The sequence below is a fragment of the Sylvia atricapilla genome, chromosome 13, assembly GCF_009819655.1.
Source record: "Sylvia atricapilla isolate bSylAtr1 chromosome 13, bSylAtr1.pri, whole genome shotgun sequence".
In the NCBI taxonomy this organism is placed as follows: Eukaryota; Metazoa; Chordata; class Aves; order Passeriformes; family Sylviidae; genus Sylvia; species Sylvia atricapilla.
Window position 1 is genome coordinate 10,630,477 of NC_089152.1, and position 22,509 is coordinate 10,652,985.

The 22,509-nt window shown below is 41.7% G+C and overlaps 1 protein-coding gene across 1 annotated transcript in view; it reads left to right on the plus strand.

Annotated features, from left to right (window-relative positions):
* The first annotated feature begins 14,272 nt into the window (after nucleotides 1-14,272).
* The window catches only part of FBN1 (fibrillin 1), a 139,671-nt gene continuing 131,434 nt past the window's right edge, over nucleotides 14,273-22,509 (plus strand). Inside the window, exons 1-2 of the mRNA XM_066328415.1 lie at nucleotides 14,273-14,372; nucleotides 14,793-15,064. Coding sequence (XP_066184512.1) covers nucleotides 14,898-15,064 — 167 coding nt within the window. The 5' untranslated portion in view covers nucleotides 14,273-14,372; nucleotides 14,793-14,897. The remainder of the gene's footprint in view (nucleotides 14,373-14,792; nucleotides 15,065-22,509) is intronic.

Below are 22,509 nucleotides of genomic sequence, written 5' to 3' on the forward strand. Positions count from 1 at the left end.
TTTCATGTTGCCCAGAAATCCAACCCCACTTCCTCTTCAGTGAGGTGGGGTTTGTCATCGTCAGTGGGAGCAAACTGAGGCCATGAGAGACCGCTGGTGCCTAAACAAACACGGGCCGTGGTTAAGTTCAAGGGCCAAATTCCAAGCTCTTAGCTGAGGAAATAGCTGTGGCCTTGTCTGCAAAGGAAAGTTTTTACTAGCTGTCCTCTAAGCCCCAAGTGGAGGATTTTTTCCTTATTTTTTTTCCGATGATGAGTGGCTGTTTCTGGTTAGCTTAAACATTTTCCCGAATTCCACAGGGTGAAAAAAAAGTGCATTTAGTCCTGTGTGAGAGGTACTTATACAAGTGTTTAAGCCAGTACATCAGATTGATTCAATCCTTGGGCAAGTTCAGAAGCCAACCCAGCTTACAGATTTGATCTGTAGAAGTAAACATCCAGCTATCCTGTAGGACAGCCCTGACCATTCAGGCAGCGGCTGAGGGCACATCATCTCATTGCTGTGGACCAAATGGAACTTTTCCAAATATTCCATCTGAGGTGGGTTCAAGAGATTCTCTGTAGTAGCTCCCCCAAATGCCACACTCAGGGATAATGTGCATACTGCTTTTAAAATTTGACAATGTAGCTCTTTGCAACACATTTTATTTCTGTTGCTTTGTTCAGTGTTGTGTACATAACTCTTACTGTCAATTTTCACAGCTTTTAACAAGTTCCCTGTGTTTAAAAGCTCAGTGTTTTCAATGCAGAGTGAAGTATTTACTGATCCTACATATTTAATTTAGAAGCTGGGGCCACACCGATGAGGAGAGACCTTCCACTTGACTGACTGCTCTTGTTTTGCTGTTTCAGTTGTGTCATACTGGGCAACTTCAGGGACCAAAACTGAGATGTATGTGAGAATGTGAAGGTAGGTAAAGAGTCAGTTAAATCCTTGCTAACCTAATGCTTACTGTGTGTCTTGTTGCAGTGGCACCTCCAGAGCTGCCAAGAATTTTAAGTTTTGCTTAATGAAAACCAGCAGTAGAGGCCAGGAGTGAAGATCTACATCAAAACAGCAGCAATCATTCCCTGGTGAGTAAAGTTTAAGGTGCAAGATGATCCTTAGCCCAAGAATCAACAGCTCCTGGTCAAAAGTGTTCCTCAGCCCTCCTCCTTCCAATGTCAGTAGGAAAGAATGAAGCAATTAATTTATTATAGTAATGTTGCAGTTCAGCACTTTTTAACTTAAACTTTCTTTAGCAACACCCCCAAAGTAGCAGAATGCTACTGGTACTCTTTTCTTTGCTGTATTTTTGTTCCCTAGATTTTCTTTGGCTGATTTATCTTGCAGTTCTAATATAGAACAGCAAATGATCAATAGAAAGGAATTAGACCCAACAGATGGATGGTTTTCAGTCTGGTTCAGCCAGTTGTCTGTTCTGCAGAAATACGACAATCTTTGCAAAATACTCTATCAGATTGTGAAAGCCTTTCAAGACTGCTATGATTAAATTCGAGTTCCCTAAGTATAACCTGTGGATATGCAACTAACAAGATCTCTGGCTTGCTTGCATTGTGAGGCTCTACTTACCATCTCTGCAATTTCAAATCTCCTTTGGCCCCTACCTCTTACTTTACTTTATAGTTGGAACTTTCCTCTGAGGTTTGAAGGACTACTTACTACTGTATCATGTCCCTTTTCCCATAAAGTATCAAGCTGGCTACACTTCCCAGAAGTATTGAGACACACAGTCACATATATATATATATTTCAGTCATTCATCCTTAAAATTTACTGTCAAAGCTATTCTTCTGCAGTTGGAACTCTGTTCTCAAGTTTCCCTTTGTTCTGTGGGAGTTGCTAAGATTTCCCATTGAAATTTAGTTTTCTCTTTTGTGCAGATCACTGCAGTCCTGTCTCCCACAGTGTGGATGGCTTACAATGGAGACGATGGCAACCTGGCAGTGATACAGGAGCACATTGCTTGCAGCTGTAGTGAGATTTCACCCAGCATTCTGATGCAGAGTATTTTGCACTTCCAAATTAATCATGCTCCTCTCTGTTCTTTTTGCTTGGGTAAATATTTCACTCTTGTGTAGACTTTGATGGTGATCTGTGTGAGAACCAACGTTCTTCATTTCCTTCCTGTACATGCTTACCTACCAAGCAAGCTTTTGAGCCCAATGCCTTTTTCACACTTGATAAAATGAGTCGGTTTCCATCATGTAGCATTGCTTCTTTTAAAATCTGAATACAAGTAAAGAAATCCATGTCTATTGCCAAATGTTCTGGCTGAATTCCATCCCTGGTGTTCTGGCTTCATCCAGATGATGAATGTTCCCTGTCAGCCTGCAGCCTAGTGAGAGGGGACAATGCTACAGAAATCCTGTAATTATCTAATCAACTTTGCTTAGAATGTTAAGCAAATGCAATTCTTTAATATTCTGGCTTTACTATAGCTGTTAATTACCATGTGCAAATGCAATTTGTACAGCAAAACCGAGTGGAGGAAACATTCACTTGTAAGTTACTTTACTCCCCTCTAGTGGTCTCATACCACACGTACGTTTATGTAACACTTCATCACCATACGTTTAAGGACAGTGTTAGTATTCTGTAAAACCCAAAAGTCTTCTAGTAACTTCTCCTTCTTTCTGCTCCTCTTCTCTTTCTATAGAGAAACCTCTTCAGGGGTTGGGGCTCTTGCTAATGTAGCTCTCTAAGTGAAATTGTTCTTTATATGTTGACTTTAATTGAAGGCCAAACTGTACCCCCAGCTTTAAAACCTGTATGTGCAGAAAAATCTCAAAGCTATGTATAAACATTTATTTTCTGTGCCCTCAAAGATGTTCACAGGGGTGTTGGTGTCAATGTCATAGAGACTTAAACTGCAGCCAGGGCTGTGGAAACAGCAGCAGAACTCAGTCCTAACTGCAGTGTGCTGTGTGTGTGTTCTGTGGCATGTGCCAGGTTTTGGTGTGTGTCTGACAGTGTTTGGGCCTGTGGAACTGTGGGACATGAGGAGTCTGTCAGATGACTGGGTTCCTCCTTTAAACTTGCCAGTTGGCCATTTTGTGTACTATGCAGCTTTCACGAGGTGGAAAACAGGCAAGAACCTACAGGATCAGAATGGAAACTTTTTCTTTCCCTGTATATCCCTGGTTCTTTGCTCAAGTTACTGATGTTGTAATCCAGGTGTGCAGCACAAGCTACGTTTAGCAATAGTTAATGGGTAGTGTTCTTGTCTAACTTCTTCTTTGCTTCCTGGAGTCTGTATTTTAAACAGAAATGACTTGCTAATGTCCTTGGAGAAGATAGGGTAACTACTAAGAGACTAATCATCTGTTTCTGCTTAGGCAGAGGGCATAAAGAAAAATGCAGATAGAGGATTCACTTTTCAGAAGTAGGTTGCTCTTTTCAAACTTCCCACTAGAAGCATTTCTGGTTTTTTCTAGAATGCTTCGGACTAATATTTTGAAGAAAATAAAGGGGAATAAGATGAGTATAGGGACAATAAAGAAAATGTTGTCAATTTTCCATTTGAAAAAACACAGTTCTAAAGTACTTCACAGAATTGTGTTTGTCTTCGTATTTAGTTATGGGAGAAAAATGGAAACATTCCAAGAATCAAAACATTTTAATGCTCTTTGACTGGAACCTTTTGTTTTAAAATGAGTCTTGGTTTGTCAGCTTTTGCAGCTCTCAAAAGTCAAAATTGAAACGAAACAGTTTAGGAGACCCAAATCCGGCCTTTTTTCCACGTGATTTTTCTTTTGTGGAAAACTTAAGTATCTCAGTTTCCTTCCAAACTGGAAGGAAACCAAATGTGAAAAGTAAAATCCTTCATAAAACGTAACTCCTGTCTTCCTGCAGTGCTCCTACAGGAGATTATTTGCCTGTGTCAGCGATGCATGCTACAATAACCAATAGCTGGGGAAACTATTTCCTACACTTCTCAAGATTGTTCCCTTTAGGTCATTAGCAGATAGTTCTAATAAACATGAGCTGAGCCAGTAGAGGCTTTGACTCTATTTATCATTGCGGATGTCTGAGCAGTCCCTGTGGGAAGCTGTGACCAATTCATCAGCCAGGGAGTTTAACTTGTTCTTTACTCTGCTCTTGAACAGCAGTGTCAACAGTCAAACTAAATCAAAATCATTCACATGTACACAAGTAGGGAGCAGGTAAGACATGCTGCGTTGAAATAAAATCATCTGTATAACTGCAAAAAGCATACAGGCAAGCAGCTGGTGCTTTTCCTCAGTGAGCTGGCAGAGCCTGCCTTGGGCAGTGTGTGGGCCTGGGCAGGGCAGGATCTGCTGCTGCTTGGGCACCCTGCCTGGCACCTGCCAGTTCTGCAGGTGGGCTCAGCCCAGCCCTGCTGCTCCAGCAGTGCAGTGTGGCTGAGCTGGCACACATTTCCCTGCCTCCTCTGGTGGTATGGCTGTTATTCTTTGTGGGTTCCATTTGTTAGCTCTCTGCATCCAGTCTGTGTGGTAGTCCCATAACCTTGCAATTCCAGGCATATGCTCTAGTAACTTCCTTCAAGGAGCAGATGTAGTTATTTAAGAGCTTAACACAGCTTAACACGTGAGTCAAAGTAGGACTGCAGGGTTCTTGTGCTTAGGAGAACAGGGAACTTGGCCAGTATGAATTCAAACTCAGGGACTGTGGGTTTCTGAAACAGAAAATCTATTGAAACGCTGTGCCCCGTAGAAGTGTCAGAGAGGAGTGATTGAATAGATTCCAGTGGAATCTGGAGCTCTGGAGGTCACCTGGTCCCACATACACTGAATAAGGAGGGTCACCTAGAGCCAGGTGCCCAGGATTTGGAATATCTCCAAGGATGGAGACTCCACAGCCTCTATGGCACAATAGTGCTCAGTGACCTCGACAGATCTCTGAGTATAACTGATAAATACTTGCTAAAATCCCTAATGATGAGACACGTTCTGCCATCCTTAATAACTATTCTCTTCTCTTTTTGTAGTTTGAGAAGAATGGGACTGTTGATAAGGAAAACAGATCTTAAAATAACTGTGTAAGAGGCCCTATCCTAAAGCTGTAAGATCCTGTTGTGGCCAGTGAAGTTCTGGAGTAACCCAAGAGATGGGCTTCTTCCTGCACGTGTTTCTGCCTTGCTGTCCAAATGACTTGCCAGTGCTGCTGCACCTTGCCTAGACCTGCTGTCAAAGGCAGTGGCCAGTCTTCTGGAGCTTGCTTTCTGTCCTGTTCATACACTGCAATAGGCCAGTCCTGCTGGGGCTTTCTGAGAGCTTCTGGAGTACGAACAACCTTGTAAATTAAATCACCACAGTGTCTGCTGAATGCATTCTTGCAGAAGTGCTGGTAACTGTGGAACATATTTTGCTGATTATCTGAAGAACAGCAGGTTCTACACCTGGCAGCTGTCTGCTGATAGCTCAGGAGCAGGGCTGAACAGTGCAGATTCTGATGGGTTTATAGCTGGGATTTGCAGATTAACACTCTGTTGTACTCTGCAGCATCTTCCTGGACTACATCCCACCTGCATTCTTCATGAATGGAAGAAATTCCTCGGGTTTTCTTTCTACTCTGGTCCTTCAATCACAGTTAACACAATTTAGTTCCAAATGTGCCAGAAGAGCTCTCTTATCCAGCATGGGATTTGGTTAAGCACAGGACTAATATTTCCCATGTTATGGGCATAGCCAGTGGCATAATTGATAATACTCAATTTCAAATGTTTAAACTTTATTCTTTCCTTTTCTTTATTTTTTACTTGCAAATGGTATTATACAGTTTTTTGACTGCAGAAAGGGGAAGGACAGCTTGTGAAACAAACCTGTCAAAGCAGTGTAAATAGCTACCAGGGTTGCCTAAGTCAACTGCCCTTAACATGGAGTTTGTGATAGGGGGAAAGGTGGAAACTAAACAAAAAGAAATAACACAGGAAATAATAGTTATATTTCAAATGCTGAGCTGCCCTAGAAGAAACAACTTTTTCAGGATTCCATGGGGAATGACTATTGTTGGCACATGCATATCAGTGATCTGCTGAACTGATATAATGGTACAGTTGTTTTTATAAGACATTTAGCTCTGAATCTGACACTCTTGAACATGTGTATTAGAACATGATACATATGTGAATTCTGAAGACTTATTTTTTACAAGTTTGAGTAAATTCAAAAAGCAGCTATTTCTTGGTTTAGAGAATACTCCTGGAATTTTGCTTTGTATTTTCACTGTGCAGGACTCTGAATATTTGGTCAGCAAGACTGCACAGGCTTTTGGGTGTTAGTTCACTGTTTGTGACAAAAGCCCAAGCAGGTAAAGAGCCTCATGTACAGACCAATTAATGCAGAGGATTGAATACTTCAAACAGGAGGAAAGACTTTGTAGCCAACTGTACGGAAGGAATTGTTTCTGGTTCTCCATAAAGCTTTCAAATCCATGTAATAGGCTCTTTTCAGAAATTTCACTGCTCTAGCTTAGCTTCACTGATGGAATAGCATTCACCACACTGAAGTCAGGGCATGCTCTGAAATAAGTGGAGAGGAAAAAAAAAATCTTGGGCTTGGACTAGGCTTGTAGTGCCAAGGGAAGCTTCTCCAGATCATTTCAGTGCAGGGAAACTCTGTTTTCCCAATAGTTTATCATAAAATGTGTCCAGACTGGAGCCTCTGAAAGATTTCCTTATCTTGAAAAGGCACCATGAATCTCCTTATTTACATCATCCAGTTTTCAGCCATAAAATTACACTTCCTTCCTTCTACTGATGAACAGGAGTGGGAAAAGTCAGCCTCAATATATATCCATATATCTATAGATAGATAGATATAGATGTCCTTTTTCTCAAGCATCTTCTGTCAAGTATTTTTCCATGGCTCTCCCTCATGGGTTTCAAATGACATTTCCTCTGCTGACTCTGTGCCTGTTCGACCTTCATTCTTATTTGTCTGAAGTTATGTGGTATTTTTCTTGGTATTGAAAGGAGTTCACAAAGCTAGAAAAAGTGTTCAACATCTTTATTTCAAATTTGTAAAGTGTCAAAACCTGACTCTTTAAAAAAGAAATGTAGCAGCACAGTCTCTTCCGAACTCCACCCCATTCATCACAGTAATAACAATTTTGGGTGGACCTGGTGTTGATAATTTGTAAACCATTAGGGACATTCTAGAGGCAGTAATTCTATTTTTTAAAAAAAGCTGAAAAGATTTTTTTTTTATTGTTGGAATTTCTTTCCCCATTTAAACATAATCTGAATAATTTGTACTAGAAGCTAGTAAAAGTTACTCTTATTTCAAGTGTTCTGAGGAATAGATTTTAACTCTATCCCTGTTTTTTAATTTTCTGAGGGAGAGAAAAAAAAGGGTTTTCAACCTCCAAGAAACATACAGGGCTTTCTTTTTGTCCCTTCTCATTCCCACTTTGAGCCACAGTATGTGGCATCTATTGCCACTTCCTCCTCAAATAGCTTCTTTTACTTCATTTGGCTGCTGGTAAAATGAATATATTTTTTAATTAACTGCAATTTTTATTTCCTATTTCCTTATAAGTAAAGGCAACCTAATTTTACCCTAAAAAATAGCTATGAAGCATCTATATTCTGCAAATCATTTTGCCATGAGCTGAGCCAATACATAAATGAGAAGGGGCTAAAAATGAAACAGAATACTCTGTGAGTTAATAGGAAGTTTCCCATTGATGTCTCTGGGCTGAATTTACCCAAGTAACTGTATTGGAAATGCACAATGCAATATATTAAAGATACATGTATTAATAAATGGATAATTTTCTACCCAGTATGGTGTATAAAGACCTTGCATCTGGATGGACATTTTGAGGCAATGCAGGCTGGCTGCTGAAACTTGTGAACTTGATAAAATAACGCCCCAGTGATCCTCAGTAAGTACATTTTAATACTTCCAACAGATGAAGTGGGAGGGAAATCCCCAAATGATTTTATACCCGGTAAGAAATCACAGACTCTAGATGAGTTTGTCTCAGTTTACTGGTATCTAGAAAACCTGAGGAAATGAAGTCAGCCTTTTGAAAGTTAGTGAATAAAGGAAAGTGCAGATCAGAGCTGTTCTGAGCTCTTTACTGGCCAGAGACTCATCCCTGTCCTCCGTGAGTCAGCGGTGCTCTTGCAGCGGCGGCGGCCAACTGCACATGGGCTGTGTTACGGGAGTGCGACCAGGCAGTGCAGGGAAGGGATTCTGTACCTCTCTTGGCACTTTAGAAACTGCATCTGCACTACACTATCCAACTCTGGGCACCCTGGCACAGAAAAACCACACTCACCTCTAAACCCAAAAGCACTGACACCTGGAGCAAGCCTGGCAGAGGGCACCAATGTGGTGAGGCGCTAAAGCTACACTCTCTGAGCAGAGGGTTCATCCAAATTTAAGAAGCACAGCTTAGAGAGGATCTTCCTGCTTTCTTCAGGGTACAGAGCAGATAGAGCCTGACTCTTATGGGTGGTGAGCAGTGGTAGGATTAAGAGCAAGCACAAATTTTAGGGAAGGGAAATTCCTAATAAGTATTAAGAAAAATTTGTCACAGCAAGTGTTGTGAAACAATGGAGTAGGTCACTCCAGAAAAGGGGGGTGTCCATCCTTGGAGATATTCAGAACTCTTCTGGATAGAGCCTGAGCAGCCCATTCTTAAGTTGGTCCTGCTCTGAACAGGGAACTGGATTGAAGGACTTTGACAAGCCCCTTCCTATTTAAACTCATCATTGATACTATTAGAGCTGTATGCAAGGAAGTGCATAGTGTTATTTCTCAAAGGAAGGGCCTTGCACATGGAATGTGGTGGGTTCAGAGTCTAATCCCTAGTCTCTTATTACCTATTTTATTATTTCAACTGCATCATGGGGCAACTCCCTATCAACCGAGACATCACATAGCCAGAGGAGCACTAGGATGGAAAACAGAGGCAGAGACACCCAATCCCTTGCTGACAGTGTTTGAAGGAATGTAGGGCCTGATTCAGCTGTCTTTGTTGGAGTCAGTAGGGAGCTCTGCATAAATCAGAGTTTCAAGAAGATGCTCTTGGTTACTGATTTCCACCCACTTGGAATGTATTATTTGGATGAAAAGCTATATCCATTTTACTCAGTGTTTTAGCCTGAAAATTCACCCATCAGTTGGCATTTTATGCTATGTTTCACTTTGCTTCTGAGTTTACAGGTGGGATTTTAAAGGTCATTGGGGACAAATGTAAGATTGAGGAAGCTCGGCTTGCAACTGTTACTGTGGCAAAATTCCCATTAAATTTGACAGGGTTATTAGCTGACAGAAAGTAGTAGTGTTTCCTTTTCTTGTACTAAGGGTGGATTAAAATTCTTATTTTTAAATCCAAGAAGCAATTGCTATTGTTAAGATGGGTTTTCTAGTAGTACACATAGAATTAAATACTTCACTGTATGTATGTTAGATTGGGATTAAAAATAAAATTCCACTGTATTTTAGTTGTATTTTTATTCAACACTAGTCTTACAAAAATAGGTTGTGCTGTCCCTACCTGGAAGATAGAATGGAAGTAATCAGATTTCTTCTGGTTTAGTTTTTTTTCTTTAGGACCCCCTAAGGAGTAACTCTGATAATGGATCTGCCTTCAGCAAATGGAGACGTGTGATAAGTTTCACCCTTACTGGGTAAGGACTGATTTATAATGAGATCTAGTTTTAGAAACAAAAACAACTATGAATGGGACTGAGAACATTGCTAAAAAAATGCTGAGAAGGGAATGTCTGAATTAGGGCCTCTCTTGAATTTCCTTGTACTTTCTTTGTCACTGTTACTGAGGAATCCAGGTACTTTGGAGTAGAAGGAATATCTGTTTCATTCAGATCTTAGTAAAGAGAAATGTATGGTTCTTAATGGGGTGATACAAAAATTTGCCTTCTTCTTGTAATTTAGTGTTATTTTGTTTAGAACAACTTAAGATCTGTGTTAAACTGTTCCATAGAGCCATAAACAGGAGAGATGTGTTCTTAATGTAATAAAACTGAGATAAAATATTGTAATTTCTGCAGAAGCACAATAGGCCCCTCATGTCTAAGGCAAGAAAGAACTTCTTTTATTTCCTCTCATATTTCTTATATTATAAGAATGATTTGCACAGTATCACAAATTATAGTATCAATGTAGGTTGGATTTCCTTCTCTATCACTGTAAACTCTGCTGACAGATGAAAACTTCAATTAAGCTATTTGTAAAAATTAAGTAAAAGTCTTGGGTGAAATATGTCCCCATATTAATAAAAATTAATAATATTAATAATGGATTCCATAGCTACTGATCACAGCTTGTCTGACCAAACAGCATTAAGAAAAATTGATGTTTTATTTTGAGTTACCTAATTTTTTTTTCTCTTTTTTTTTTTTTCTTTTTTTTTTCCTTTATTTTTTTTTTTTTATTTAGACCAGTTAATTGGTTGTCTGGATGTAATTACTGTTTGTCCTTCTAATGTACTTTAAAAAATACACACACCAAAACTTTCCCACACTATTTGTTTTCATTGGCATAACAAAGGTCCTCTTAATAAAGAAATATGTATGATGGACATACTTATTTTTGCTCACTTGGGTTAGAGTAAATGTACAGATTAAAAAAATGCAAATTATTGCAGAAATTCATACAAGTTGAAATAAAGAAAAGTTAATGAAATGAGTTTCCAACTTATCATAGTATTTCTGTGATAAGATTTTTTTATTTGCAATGGTTCAAAATAGTTTGCCTGAAATATGAGTGTTCTGCTAACCATCCTTCAGGAGAGGAAGGAGTGTTTAAGTAAGATGAAGAGGACTGGCCAGCCAAAGGCCAGCAAGGAGGGAGATCAGAGCTTTGCATCTCTAAACCCAAGGATCACCAGCACTGAGAATTTCAGTTCAGTGTTGTTATGTGAACCAAATAGCAGGACAGGTAAGTCTGTCTCTGAGGATCAGTTGCATGTTAATTTGGGCACTGTGTAAAATGGTTTATGAACATGATGGTGATAAGCACAGGGAGGTGCACTAAGACATGGGTAGCAAGTAGGATGTCTTACTAGAGGAATGCACTGGACTTGATTTAAAGTGTGTGTAAAGTTACGCAAATATTAAGGGTCATTGTTTCCCAGGTGGTATCCAACTGAAAAGTGTAGTCTTTTTCTTTTCTATCACTCTTACTACAATGTACCTGTAATTATCCTGCCCTGATTTTGGGCCCTGCCACCACAATCCATGCCATATATATCCTCCAAAATACACCTACAGGATCCTCAAAATCACCTGGAAGAATGAGCATTGTGGAAAAAGAGTTGCTTAGATGTTATGGAAAATTCCACTATGCATGTAGCAATGATGTTGTATGTCTTGTTCTTGGTGTCCTTTATTTTTGGGTTTGATTCCATGGTTTGATCAAATATCATTAAGTTTCTGGATCCTGGTTAATCTGAGTTATCTTTCTGTTTGTCAAAGGAAATGGTGATCAGCTGGATCATCAGAATTGCTCCTTAGTTGCCTTGGTTTTTTTTCCCCTTAAGTGAAACTTTAAGTGGCTGACAAGTGTTTTGGAGGCCATATAGAAATCTGTTTGTCTAGATGTTCTTCAAAGTTCAAATGTTTGCAGAGACTCAAGTGGCTGTGGGAAAGAGTGTGGATCACCCTTATTAGTAGTTCTGTTCAGCAGCAGGGAGCAGTTAAGTCTTTGGCTTGTGACAGTGTATTTTTCTAGTGCTTTGAGAACCAAGGTGGGCACCATTTTAAAGCTGTCAACAATGCAAGTACTTCTAATGTATAAGCATATTCTTTAAAATGACACACCAGAGGTTGATGATGTGCTACATATTTCACTAGATTAATGAACTTCCAGCCCACATATCATGTAACATTACTTCATATAGTGTAATCCACATTTCTGCAACCATGCAAGATACCAAAAAATACATCATAAAATGGGCTAGAAGATATGACAAAGTCACCCCATTAACCTGTGACACAGACTAGATATTTTTCTGGTAGCTCATCCACAAAATTAAAGTGGTTGAAACAGAAAATGTTGAAATCAAAAGAATGTTGGAGTAAATAGCAACCCAGAATTCCTTTCATAACTCACTTTTGTTTACTGGTAAATTGTCTTCACATTATAAACATAATTGGTAAGTATCTGGTGACATTTTTGCAGGTTCAGTTTAACTTCTATGTTAACTAAATGTTTAGATTTTGCTGTGTGCATAGATGATAGTGAAGGAAGAGGTCTGGATACCAGTGAACTGTATGTCCTGAATTTCTTAATAGAAGGGATAATTACTACCACCTTTATCCTCATCTCTTTTTGGCTTTGAGCAAATTTTATTTTGACACTGCAAAAGAAAGCCTTTAGGCAGTGCTATGTTGTCTCTTCAACCAGCATAGCCATAAAAAGTACTTAATCTTTGTATGTGTCAGCTTATGTGTCAGACAAACAAAAACTGAAAAATCGAATTCCTATTTATCCAACTAGATTGTAACAGAAAAATCAACCTTTCTCATTAATCACAACCCCTAACTTATGCTTCTGTGGTGGAAACTGCAAATCAGTAATACTTTGCTTGCAGAATTGAAGTAAATGAGTTCATTTTGTACAAGTTACAAAATAGTAGTATAAAGTGTGGGCTGCTACTGTCTTGAGCCTTGTTCAGACACACTGAAATGGCATACTCTGTAACCCATTACTTCTTTCTTGGGCCAGTATCTCACAGTATTTCACATCTACATTTTACCTTATTCTCTCTACCTGAAAGCCTTAACACTAAACTGTTAAACAGTGACGTTGCAATGGTCAAAATCAAACTACTGTTTTGTAATTTGCAGAATCTAATACTTTTCTTGATGATAAAAATCAGCCAAAAGGATTAGAAAGCTGCTGTTGTGGTTAGTACATAGTTTAAATAGTTCTATGTATGTTTAGAAGGACAATGTATATTTATATATGTAATATGTAAACTACTGTAAACTGATTCAAGCTGTATATTTCAACTTGTGTCACCATCGCAATTCAGCTGTAAGCAGATTGGTAGTAGGAAATCTCACACACTGCTTCCTTTTTTCCTGATACTGTTTTAGTGGCAGAATACACCATGCATTTATCTTTGGGCAGGGTGGTTTGGCAGCCCCTGTGCCTGGTCAGCTGCTTGCTTATGAAATTATGCAGCTGAGCATTTGCAACAGCAGTGTAATAATACAGAACCACTAACCATCAGTGCCTGCCTGAATCTAACAAAAAGAGGAAAATACCTGCAAATTAGGAAATCCAACATTTCTGCTAAAGTATTTATATGTGAGCAGCAGAGGAGTGCATACGTATAATCTACTTTCAGTCTAATTGGTGGTCGTGGGTTTTTAAAATTTTTTTTGTAATTTTTTTCAATTTCCTGTGTATGTTGAAATGGGATAATCCTGATACAGAGAGTTACTTGGATAGGAGCATACAGAATCTGGGCTTGAACTCTGGTAACTGTGTTGTGTTTCCTGCTCAATCATTTCAGTATAAAAACTTTCTACCTTTCAGGTGTTGGTGGTTGTTTGCTCTTTTTAAGTTAAACCATAAATACTGTAAAGCTTTCTTTCCTTGAGAAGGATGAGGCAGGCATTTGTTCTGGAGCTGGCTGTGGAGATTTAGGAGTAGGTACGGAAGAGTTTGGTGCCTTGGTGTCTGTGCCATGTTAGTTACTAGAAAGCACATTATTCATTCTGCAGCTGCCTCTCGAGTAAAGCCACCATCGACGCTATTTTTCCTTATAAGGGAAACAGATACCTTTATGTTATTTTTTCATAAGCTAAAGATGCGAAATGCTGCACCTCTAGGCTGTAAATGCCTCTACATATACGTATGTATCATACATATCTATATGCATTTAGACGGAGGCAGAGTCCTGCACTTCCGTCGGTTCTCTGCGCTCCTGTCTGACACACTTGGCTCAGCATTAAGGCTGCCCCAGGCGCCGATGCCTCTGCCGCCGTGTGAGCCGAGGAGCCGCGGGGTAACCGGAGCTGGCAGCGCAGTCTGGCCCCAGCCGCCTCCGGAGCGGAGGGAGCCCCGCACGCTTCCCGGGGCGCCTCTCGGGGCCGAGCATCCCGCCAGCCCCGGGCCGGCCGCAGGTGACCCGCGGCGCGGATGGCCGGGAAAAGCCCGGACAGCGCCGGGAGCCCCCGGGCCGGCGGCTCGGCGGTGGGGGGAACATTTTTATTCCCCTGTCTCTCGCGAGAAAGGGTTGGGCGGGCGATACTTGAAGAGGAGAGGGGGGGGAGAGAGGAGGGGAAAAAGGAGGAGGAGGAGGGAGGGGGCAGCTGGAACCGCAGCTGGATTAGCGGCGGGTGCAGCGGCCGCAGCTGGAACAGCAGCGGGAACGGCAGCCGGCGGCGGCGGCTCCAGCGGGTGCGCGCCCCTCGCAGCGGCTTCTCCCGGGGCGGGCGGGCTGGGCGCGGGGCTCCTGCCCGCGGCGCTCCGGCCGCCGCGGCTCTAGCGCTGCCCGGCTCGGGGAGCCGGGAGGGTTCGTGCTCAGGGGGACACTTCCAGCCCCGGAGCGGCTTCGGGAGCGGCGGCGGCGGCCGCGGTCTGTCCGCGGCGGGTGCGGGAGCCCCCGCGGATGCTGCTGCAGGGGAGGCAGAGCCCGCGCGGCCCCGGGCAGCCCCTCGCCATCCCCCGCGGCCGCCGCCTCTCGCGGGCGCGATAGCGCCGGGCTGGCCGGGGGCCGACGGCGGCGGGGCGCGGGGGCAGGCGGCGGGGGGCGCGGGGTGGCCGCGGCCGCTTTTCCTCGGTCACTAACTCCCCTTCCTCCTCATTTCTCCCTCGCAGCTCGCATCGGAGAGGCTGGTCGGAGACAGGGCGGCGGGGACCGGCGGTCTTCGGCGGCGGAGAGGAGGCAGCGGCCGCTCGCAGCCCGAGGGCTCGGGGGACGCGATGTGGCGGGGGCGGCTGCTGGGGATCGCCCTGGGAGTTGCCGTGCTGTGGGCGTCCCAGGCTGGTGCCGCCGCCGCCGGGCACACCGAGGGGGTGAGCGCCAAGGAGAGCCGGGCCAGCCGGGCCAAGAGGCGAGGGCACGGCGGCGGGCACGACGCGCTCAAAGGGTAGGTGTGGGGCCCCTCCCGGGCTGCCGCGGCTCGGGCCGGGCGGCCGGAGCACATCTGCCTGCCTGTGTGTGTGTCCATAGCCAGAACCCCTTGGCGGGGGGAGCGCTGCGGCTGCGGGACCGCCCCGAGCCCCCTTGGGGCTGCCCGTCCCCGGAGCGCTTTGGGCTGGGGGCGCCGGACGCCGCCTGCAGCAGCGCAGGGCAGCGCCGGGGCTGGGGCGCCCCGGAACCCTCCCGGCTCCCCCCGCCGGGCTGCTGCCGGGTCCTCTGCGACCTGCAGCCCTGCTTCACTCCGGGGTGGGCGATGCTTCGTGAGGATGAGCCGCAGCAGCCCGGAGGTCGCTAGTTTATCTCCTAGGAAGGCCTTAGATAAAGGCGCGCTGCGGGCTCGTGCATTCCTCCCGCATCCCGCGCTTCTGCTTTGCATAAAGCAGAATAACGGTGGTGCCTGGAGCCCACAGCATGTCCTTCCATCAGCTGTCCTCTCTCATCTCTGCCTTGAGCCTTTTGTGATGTCCATCTTGCTCTCATATGGACTGTCTGACTATCTAGTACTAGTATGAGTGAGCCCAAGCATACAAGAGTTTAATTTCTTAAGGAACATTGAGGTGCATGCTTAGGAAAGAGGGTTTTTTTTTAAAGGCTAAATCTTTGTCAGGCAAACTTTTCCCCATTCTAATGGAACACCTTTCCAATGCAAAAATAGTTGTGAAGTCAGCTGAAAGGCATTGCATGCATGTACAATTTAAAATCTAGTTCACTAAAGGTGAAAAGTTTGTAATAAAGTAATAAAAAAGAAGTCTCCTTTCTCAGGTGATCCATTGTGCCTTTTCAGCCCATAGCCAGATTATTTGTGTTGTCAGACAGAGGAGAAATGCAACAAAATTCTATTAAAATAGTTATGCTTCTGTAAGGGATGCAAGCTATTTGCTTTTTTTGCCCCCCATTTTCTCAAAAAGGAGCTATTGCAACTTTATTGTGAGAGGCCTTGATGAATATGCCTTAATTTATTGCTAACTTCCTTGTAATTCTATAGTATTTTTAACCTATGTTTGGATTTAGAATCTTGGGGTTTTTAATGCCTGCCTGATTGATAAAGGTTTATGTTTTTAGATCTGCCTGCTGTAAAATTGGATGCAACCTGTCAGCATTATTTCTCATGGATCTGATTTTATAGGACCAAACTCTCTTATTTAATTTCCTTATATCTTTTCACAAAAGCAGATCCAAAGTAGATGTGACAAAATCTAGGAGGTGAGAAGGATGTGCAGTAAAGTTTGAGGGATCAATTGCAAGCAATAAAAGATGATAAGGAAAAGCATTTATTAGAAAGTGCCTGTATTCTTTAGGGTGTTTTAATAATCTTTGTTGTTATAGGATTCTGAGTTAATATCAAATTGATGAACACCATTTTTTGCTCAGTAGCACAGAATGTGCCATCTAGCACACTGTGCTGACTTGGTGGAAATTTGAGGCTCATTAGCTGAGGATAGAATTTCTTTGGTGTGTGTCACTCTAAACTGTGCTGTTTGGACATAATAATAATGCACTCAGGGATGATATTTCAAGTGTTAATTACTTTTGGAATCTAAAATGGGTTAGGGTAAGTATTTAACCATTTGAGTTGATTCTTGTATGTGACAGAAGCCACATTTTATGTCCTTTGCAATAATTCTTCCTTTTATTGTATATTATCTATGAGTTATATATCTGCTTAGTAATCTGCAAATCTAGCGATAATGTCAACATAAATTTTAGCTATTCTATATCTTGGTCAGTTTTTTTGAATATTGCCAATATGAATGAGTACCCCTGGAAAGCAGATTCTTAACAAGGATGTAATAAATTGCCAGATGAACTGAGAAAAAGACAAAATAAATTATTAGTTTGGTTTCTTGTTAGATCTTCTTTTGTAACCCTGATTTGAGGTTGAGTATAGAGTTCCCAAATTGCTTGAAGGGCAGTCATTTTGATCATAGTTAGGGGAATCCTGCTGGGTATTTCCAGTTAGAAGTTGTGAGCACTTTCTTAGGTGTGGTACAGTACTGTACAATGTGAATAAAAAGAATTGTCATTCTAACAGACAAGGTTGGAACGAATTTGGAAAGACAGATGGAAAACATATTTTGAATGTACAGGAACTGTATATACATTATTCATTGTAATTGGAGGACTAAAGCACTAAAAATATGATTTTACAAGAAGACATAGTATTTTTTTAACTTGTTCATCAGTACAAATACATTTGGGAATCTGTTAATTGTAATACAAGTCATAACAGATGCTGGGAAACTTTATTTCCATGTTATTGCAGTTGACTAAGACTTTCTTTTCATTTTGAAATGAACTCTTGCTCTGATTGTAAGGCACATGGGGATACATTTTTACAGAAAAAATTTTTGCACTTTAGTAATTTTGTGTGTTTGATTATAATGACTATTGGAAGTCTTCTAGCAATTGAAATTATTGAGGTTACTCTGTGTGTGAATACTGGTCTTGTTAAAATGAAGAAGCTTAAGATCTTTTTCAGTATTCATGATTTTTTCTACTTAACATTTTTTTACTGCAAGCTGTTGACTGCAGGAGATGTTTGCTTTCATTTGTGTGACCTTTGCCTCATTGTTTATGGCAATGAGCTGTCTGAATGTATAATGTCATTCTAGAACCATGTTTTAATAGTTATAAATTATTTGGAAGTGCCTCTTAGGTTCTCATTTTAAGATGTTACACTTGCTGCTCATGTAGTTTGGATCAATCCTGCTTTAGAGTCATTGGAGGTGAAGTCCTTTTAATGCCATCTGTGTTTGGCCTAATTCGATGTATATTTATGTGCTGAGAACTTAGAATTAATTAGCATTTCTCATTTTCTGATGATGCTAGATGACTTCAAACACTAATGAGTATCAGTCAGTTCTTAATAACATTTTAAGCAATGTTTGCCATGTTTATCAGTCTGTTCTCAGTATAATGGCCAGAGAATGCAATGATTTGCTTAACAAATAGCAGAAATTTTGAAAGAACCGAAATTTCTTCAAGATAGCTGAATTCTGACATGTTTCTAATTAGGAGACTAATTAAATGTATTTGTGCAAGAATGATTTGATTTCTTTGTTTTTATTAAGTTGAAATGATAGCAAATATTGCAGAACAGAATAGTTGGCTACAAGAGGATTCAAAAAAGTCTTGGATTAAAGGTATTTAACAGAGGATTGAGCTTTTTGGACCAATTTCTTTTGCTTGTCTCAGAGGAAGACCACAGGTTTACTGATACACTTCCCTGAGTACACTTGGTTGCATTTTTAAAGGTTGGACCCTTTTTATGCATCAGTGCTCCCTGAAATAGAATAACCTTATAAATCTATAACTTAATTCTAGTGTTCAGCTATATAATTAGGGCTTCTGGTTTTCCTCTTAAACCAATCGTTACCACTAAAAGCCTGCTGAAGAAAAGCAGACTTTCTGTACTGGTAAATATTTGTTTATACTGAGAAACCTCAAGGATTTTTCTTGCCACTTGTGGCCTGCACACCTCTGGGCAGCTGCTGGTGCCACACCTTGTCAATGTCACTCTGCAAGCAGGAGGCAGCCTGAGTACTTGGAAATAAAAAACTTAATTAAAAATACATGCAGGTTGCTGTAATATCTGATGTGCTGGAGCATTCACCTGGCTTCCAGGTGGCATGGCTGGCCTCCTTCCAGTCCTCTGTGCCTGTGGGGTAAAGCTTACATGGAGGATGAAGAACTTCTATTCCAGCACATCCTGGTGTGGAGACTGAAGTCCTTGGCAGTTACACATCGTGTTAATATTCTGCACATCTCTGAATGTATTTGCCAATGATTGTGGTACTGTTCTTTTGTTATTACATGATCCTTGGAACTCTAGTTCTGGAGCGAAATAAGTTCATAGATATTGGCACTGTGTGTCCTGTATGTGTTTCCTCTCTTTTGGTCTGATGTGATTTGATGTAGGTGTGACTTTGTGGAGCAGGAGAAAAACAGAAAAAAGTAAATAATCTTCAGGGCTTCCTAGTCCTTGTAGTCTCCATTTAGATATCCAAATTTTGTCATTTGGACAGAAGGCACAGCCTTAATTTGAATTCTGGTTTATCAGTTTTGGGGGTAGACTTCTGAGCCTGTGTAGTTCATAGGGCAGAATTAGGACTTTATTCATTTTGGGCATGCCAGTGCAACCTGTGGTTAAAACTCTTGGTGAATACTGTTGTAGTCTCCCTTTCAGTGGGAGGCTCTGAGGCACATGTGATTCTCTTACTGACAGCTTAGCCAGTCTTCCTCTCTATTATCTTTTTCATAGTAAATTGTAGCGGGACACAAATGTTTTTGGAGTGCCATGTGCCTCTCCTAGAATACATTAGACAATTACTTTCTTGCATTTGATGGTAGTAGGTCATAAATAGAGCAAGCAGAGGAAAAAGGCTACAATAAAACAGGTAGCACCATTCTTGATGTACCGTATGAAACAAGATTGTTTTGGAAATGTTGTAAAATCAGCCTGGGAGACTATGATGAAGCAGAATTCCTGTGACCTTGCACCACTGTGCCAGGGTGACATGTTGAACAGGAAAGCAAGACTGGATGTAATTCCTTTCCTTTCTTCCCCTCATTTATCTATTTATTCATTTTTGCCTGCTTAGCTTTTGTCTGTATCAGGCTGGCCTGATACACTGCTCCAGATGCTGCAGGACCAGTCACAGCTGGCCTGTGGTGTATTTCACTTTGTGTATTTCACATCAGGAGTGTCACTTTGTGTCCCATTGCAAGAAGGCACATCCTGAGGGGTCCTGTAAGACTGACTGTTGCTATGACTTAATTGCTTGGCAGGCTAGAAACAGATTAATCCCACAGTCCTTACTCAGAACACAAGAGATGTCATGGATAGTTCTTTGTTTCTTTCTTTGTGTTCCAGGTAATAATTTTCTTTTGTGGATTTGTTATGCAGTTGTCTAATCTTTTGTGTGGTGGTGTCTTTCTGGAGACTTTCTGATCTCAGTTTGTTTAATGGAACTTTTATTGACAGGAGTGTGCTGTCTTTAGAAACTGGAGGCATAAAGGGTTGGGAAAAGAGCAGCACCTGCAGAAAGTGTGTCTTCTTGGAGCAGGGTGCAGTAAATTGCAGTTTGCAGTGCAGGTTTCCTGAGATAATAGCTTCGAGGAGACAGTGGAAACTCTAGATAGGCATAGCTGTACTTCCCTCAATCAAGAGCCTGCTTAAGTTTTATAGAAGTAGACTTCTCCCCTGTTGTTAGGCAGCACAGGATACATTTTGTGTTCAGTGGTGGTTCCACAAGTTGTTCATCAGATTCTGTATCACCTGGGTCTGTTTGCCTTGGTCACTGGATAAGTTCTCCTCTATGTGCAGCTTCACACTGGTGTCAGAACCTTTGGGGCTGTGCTGGGCTTCAGGATACAGCCTTGAAGTAAGTAAGCATAGGGCTGCTCTCAGTTGATATTGGAGCAAAGGGAGAATCTCTGGGTCAGAGCTTGGCAGGAACACTCCATCTGTCAGCTTCACTTACAATCGTCCTTATCAAAAGATTACAGCTTCTGTTTCCCTGTATGTTTATTTTCCTTTCCTGTGGTGTGTTGCTCAGCGTTGCTGCTCACTTAAGACAGTCTTTGTCATTCCTCTTCCATCCTGCAAACTTGAATATTTAGTGTATGAACTTCAATACAGTTTTTGACAAGGGTCACTTTAAATATGTTCATGGACTGAGCAACCCGTGATTGCTAGAACAGTATTACCCAAAATAAAAGACCCCAAATATTTAGCTGTATGAATCACTAGGAAAATTTCCTCTTGGTAAAAATGTGGTAGACACTGGGTAATAGTGTCTGCCACTGGCCATCTCTACTTAAATAAGATTTTAGGACCCTGAGATCTTTGAATGTGCACATATGAAAATAGTAAGAAATGAATTATTAACTTTTTTGTTTTGCAATAAGAGTGACTCCCATTCTTCTTCATCTCCCTGCTGAACCCTAAAGATGAAGAGGATATAGAGGCTTGTCTGTCACTTTGGTCTTGCTCCCCAGACTCCGTAAATATTTTTGTAGAATGGAGCAATTGTGGCCTGGAGTGTTTCTGATTAACCACTGCACTGTGCTGGGAAATGTATTTGTAGCTTTTCAATCTTACACTTCTCCTTTGGCTGTTTTCTCGTCCATTCTGACTTTCCCACCTAGTTTTATCTAATCTTTTTTAAAGGATTTCAGACCTGCTGAACAGCCTCATTCATGCTAAGGCTGGTGTGCAGATAGAAACATGAGGAAAATAGTTTGGATTTTTGTGACAGTTCAGTAGAGTTGGGCTCTTCTTTAGAAGGTACATGGGGATGTAAAATATAGCCTGTTAAATTAAAACCTCTGCCTTCTGGTTTTGCTTATAGATCTTCACTGAAGTATGAAGGACGTCTAGCTTTTATCTGGAAAAATATTTTCAATGTTGACTTGCTGGAGAATCTGTTGTTTTCCTTTCTACTTCTCATTTTATGAAATGATTCATGACCATTGTAGCCTCAGAAATACCAAATGAAAGCCACAGTTCTTTTGTCTACTGTCTTAATAATTTTCATCCTCTTTTTCAACTTCCTTCTCTCTCATATTTTGCTGGAGGACATCAGAATATGCAGTGATGTTCAGCTGAGGATTCAAACTAAAATTTGTTTCCTTTCAGGAACATTATTTCCCTGTCTCTTTTCTTCTTTGTTTTTCCCACCAATATTCGATCTTCTACTCTTCCCTGTGTACAGAGTCAATTGCCAATGTCTGCTCGGGACACGTTGAACCTAAACAGTGGGATCTATATCAACAGAGTTGTCTTGTTTCCTTATGGCCGATGTGCAGGTAACTGGCCTTTTGAAAATGTCACTGTCCCAGCGAGGAAAGACTCTAAGGGTAGAATAGTCTGTAGTGAAGGGAGGAGGAGAAATACTGATAACTTACCTAAAATAAATCTTCTGTAGCCTAAGGGGGACCACTTAATACACAAATTAATAGCCTTGCTTAACACCTAAGGGTGTTCTCTGATGGTGTTAATGCAAGTGTCAGGTGTAAGAGACTCCCTAAAGGATTGGGTGTCCTCCATGGGGAGGATGGTGGGTGGCACCAGCACAACCTGCAGCCTCCAGGGAAGCCTCAACAAGGAGCTGGCTGGCCTTGGGTTTGTCTGGCCAATGTGCCTCACACCAGCCCTTGTGCTGCTGTTCAGCTTAGGCACAGGCTGGTGGAAATCCTGAGCTCCCTGGGTGCTTTCCCTTGGGAAACTGTTAGAGGTTTGCCTCCTCAGTAACCATTAGTGGGTACATGGTGAGTGTGGGGAGTAGACCTGGAGGTGTGAAATGATCTTTCCCCATTCCGCTCTTGGAAGTGACATCTGGACAGCTAAGCACTGCCTTAGCCCACGGTTACATCCATTTCCCATGGGAT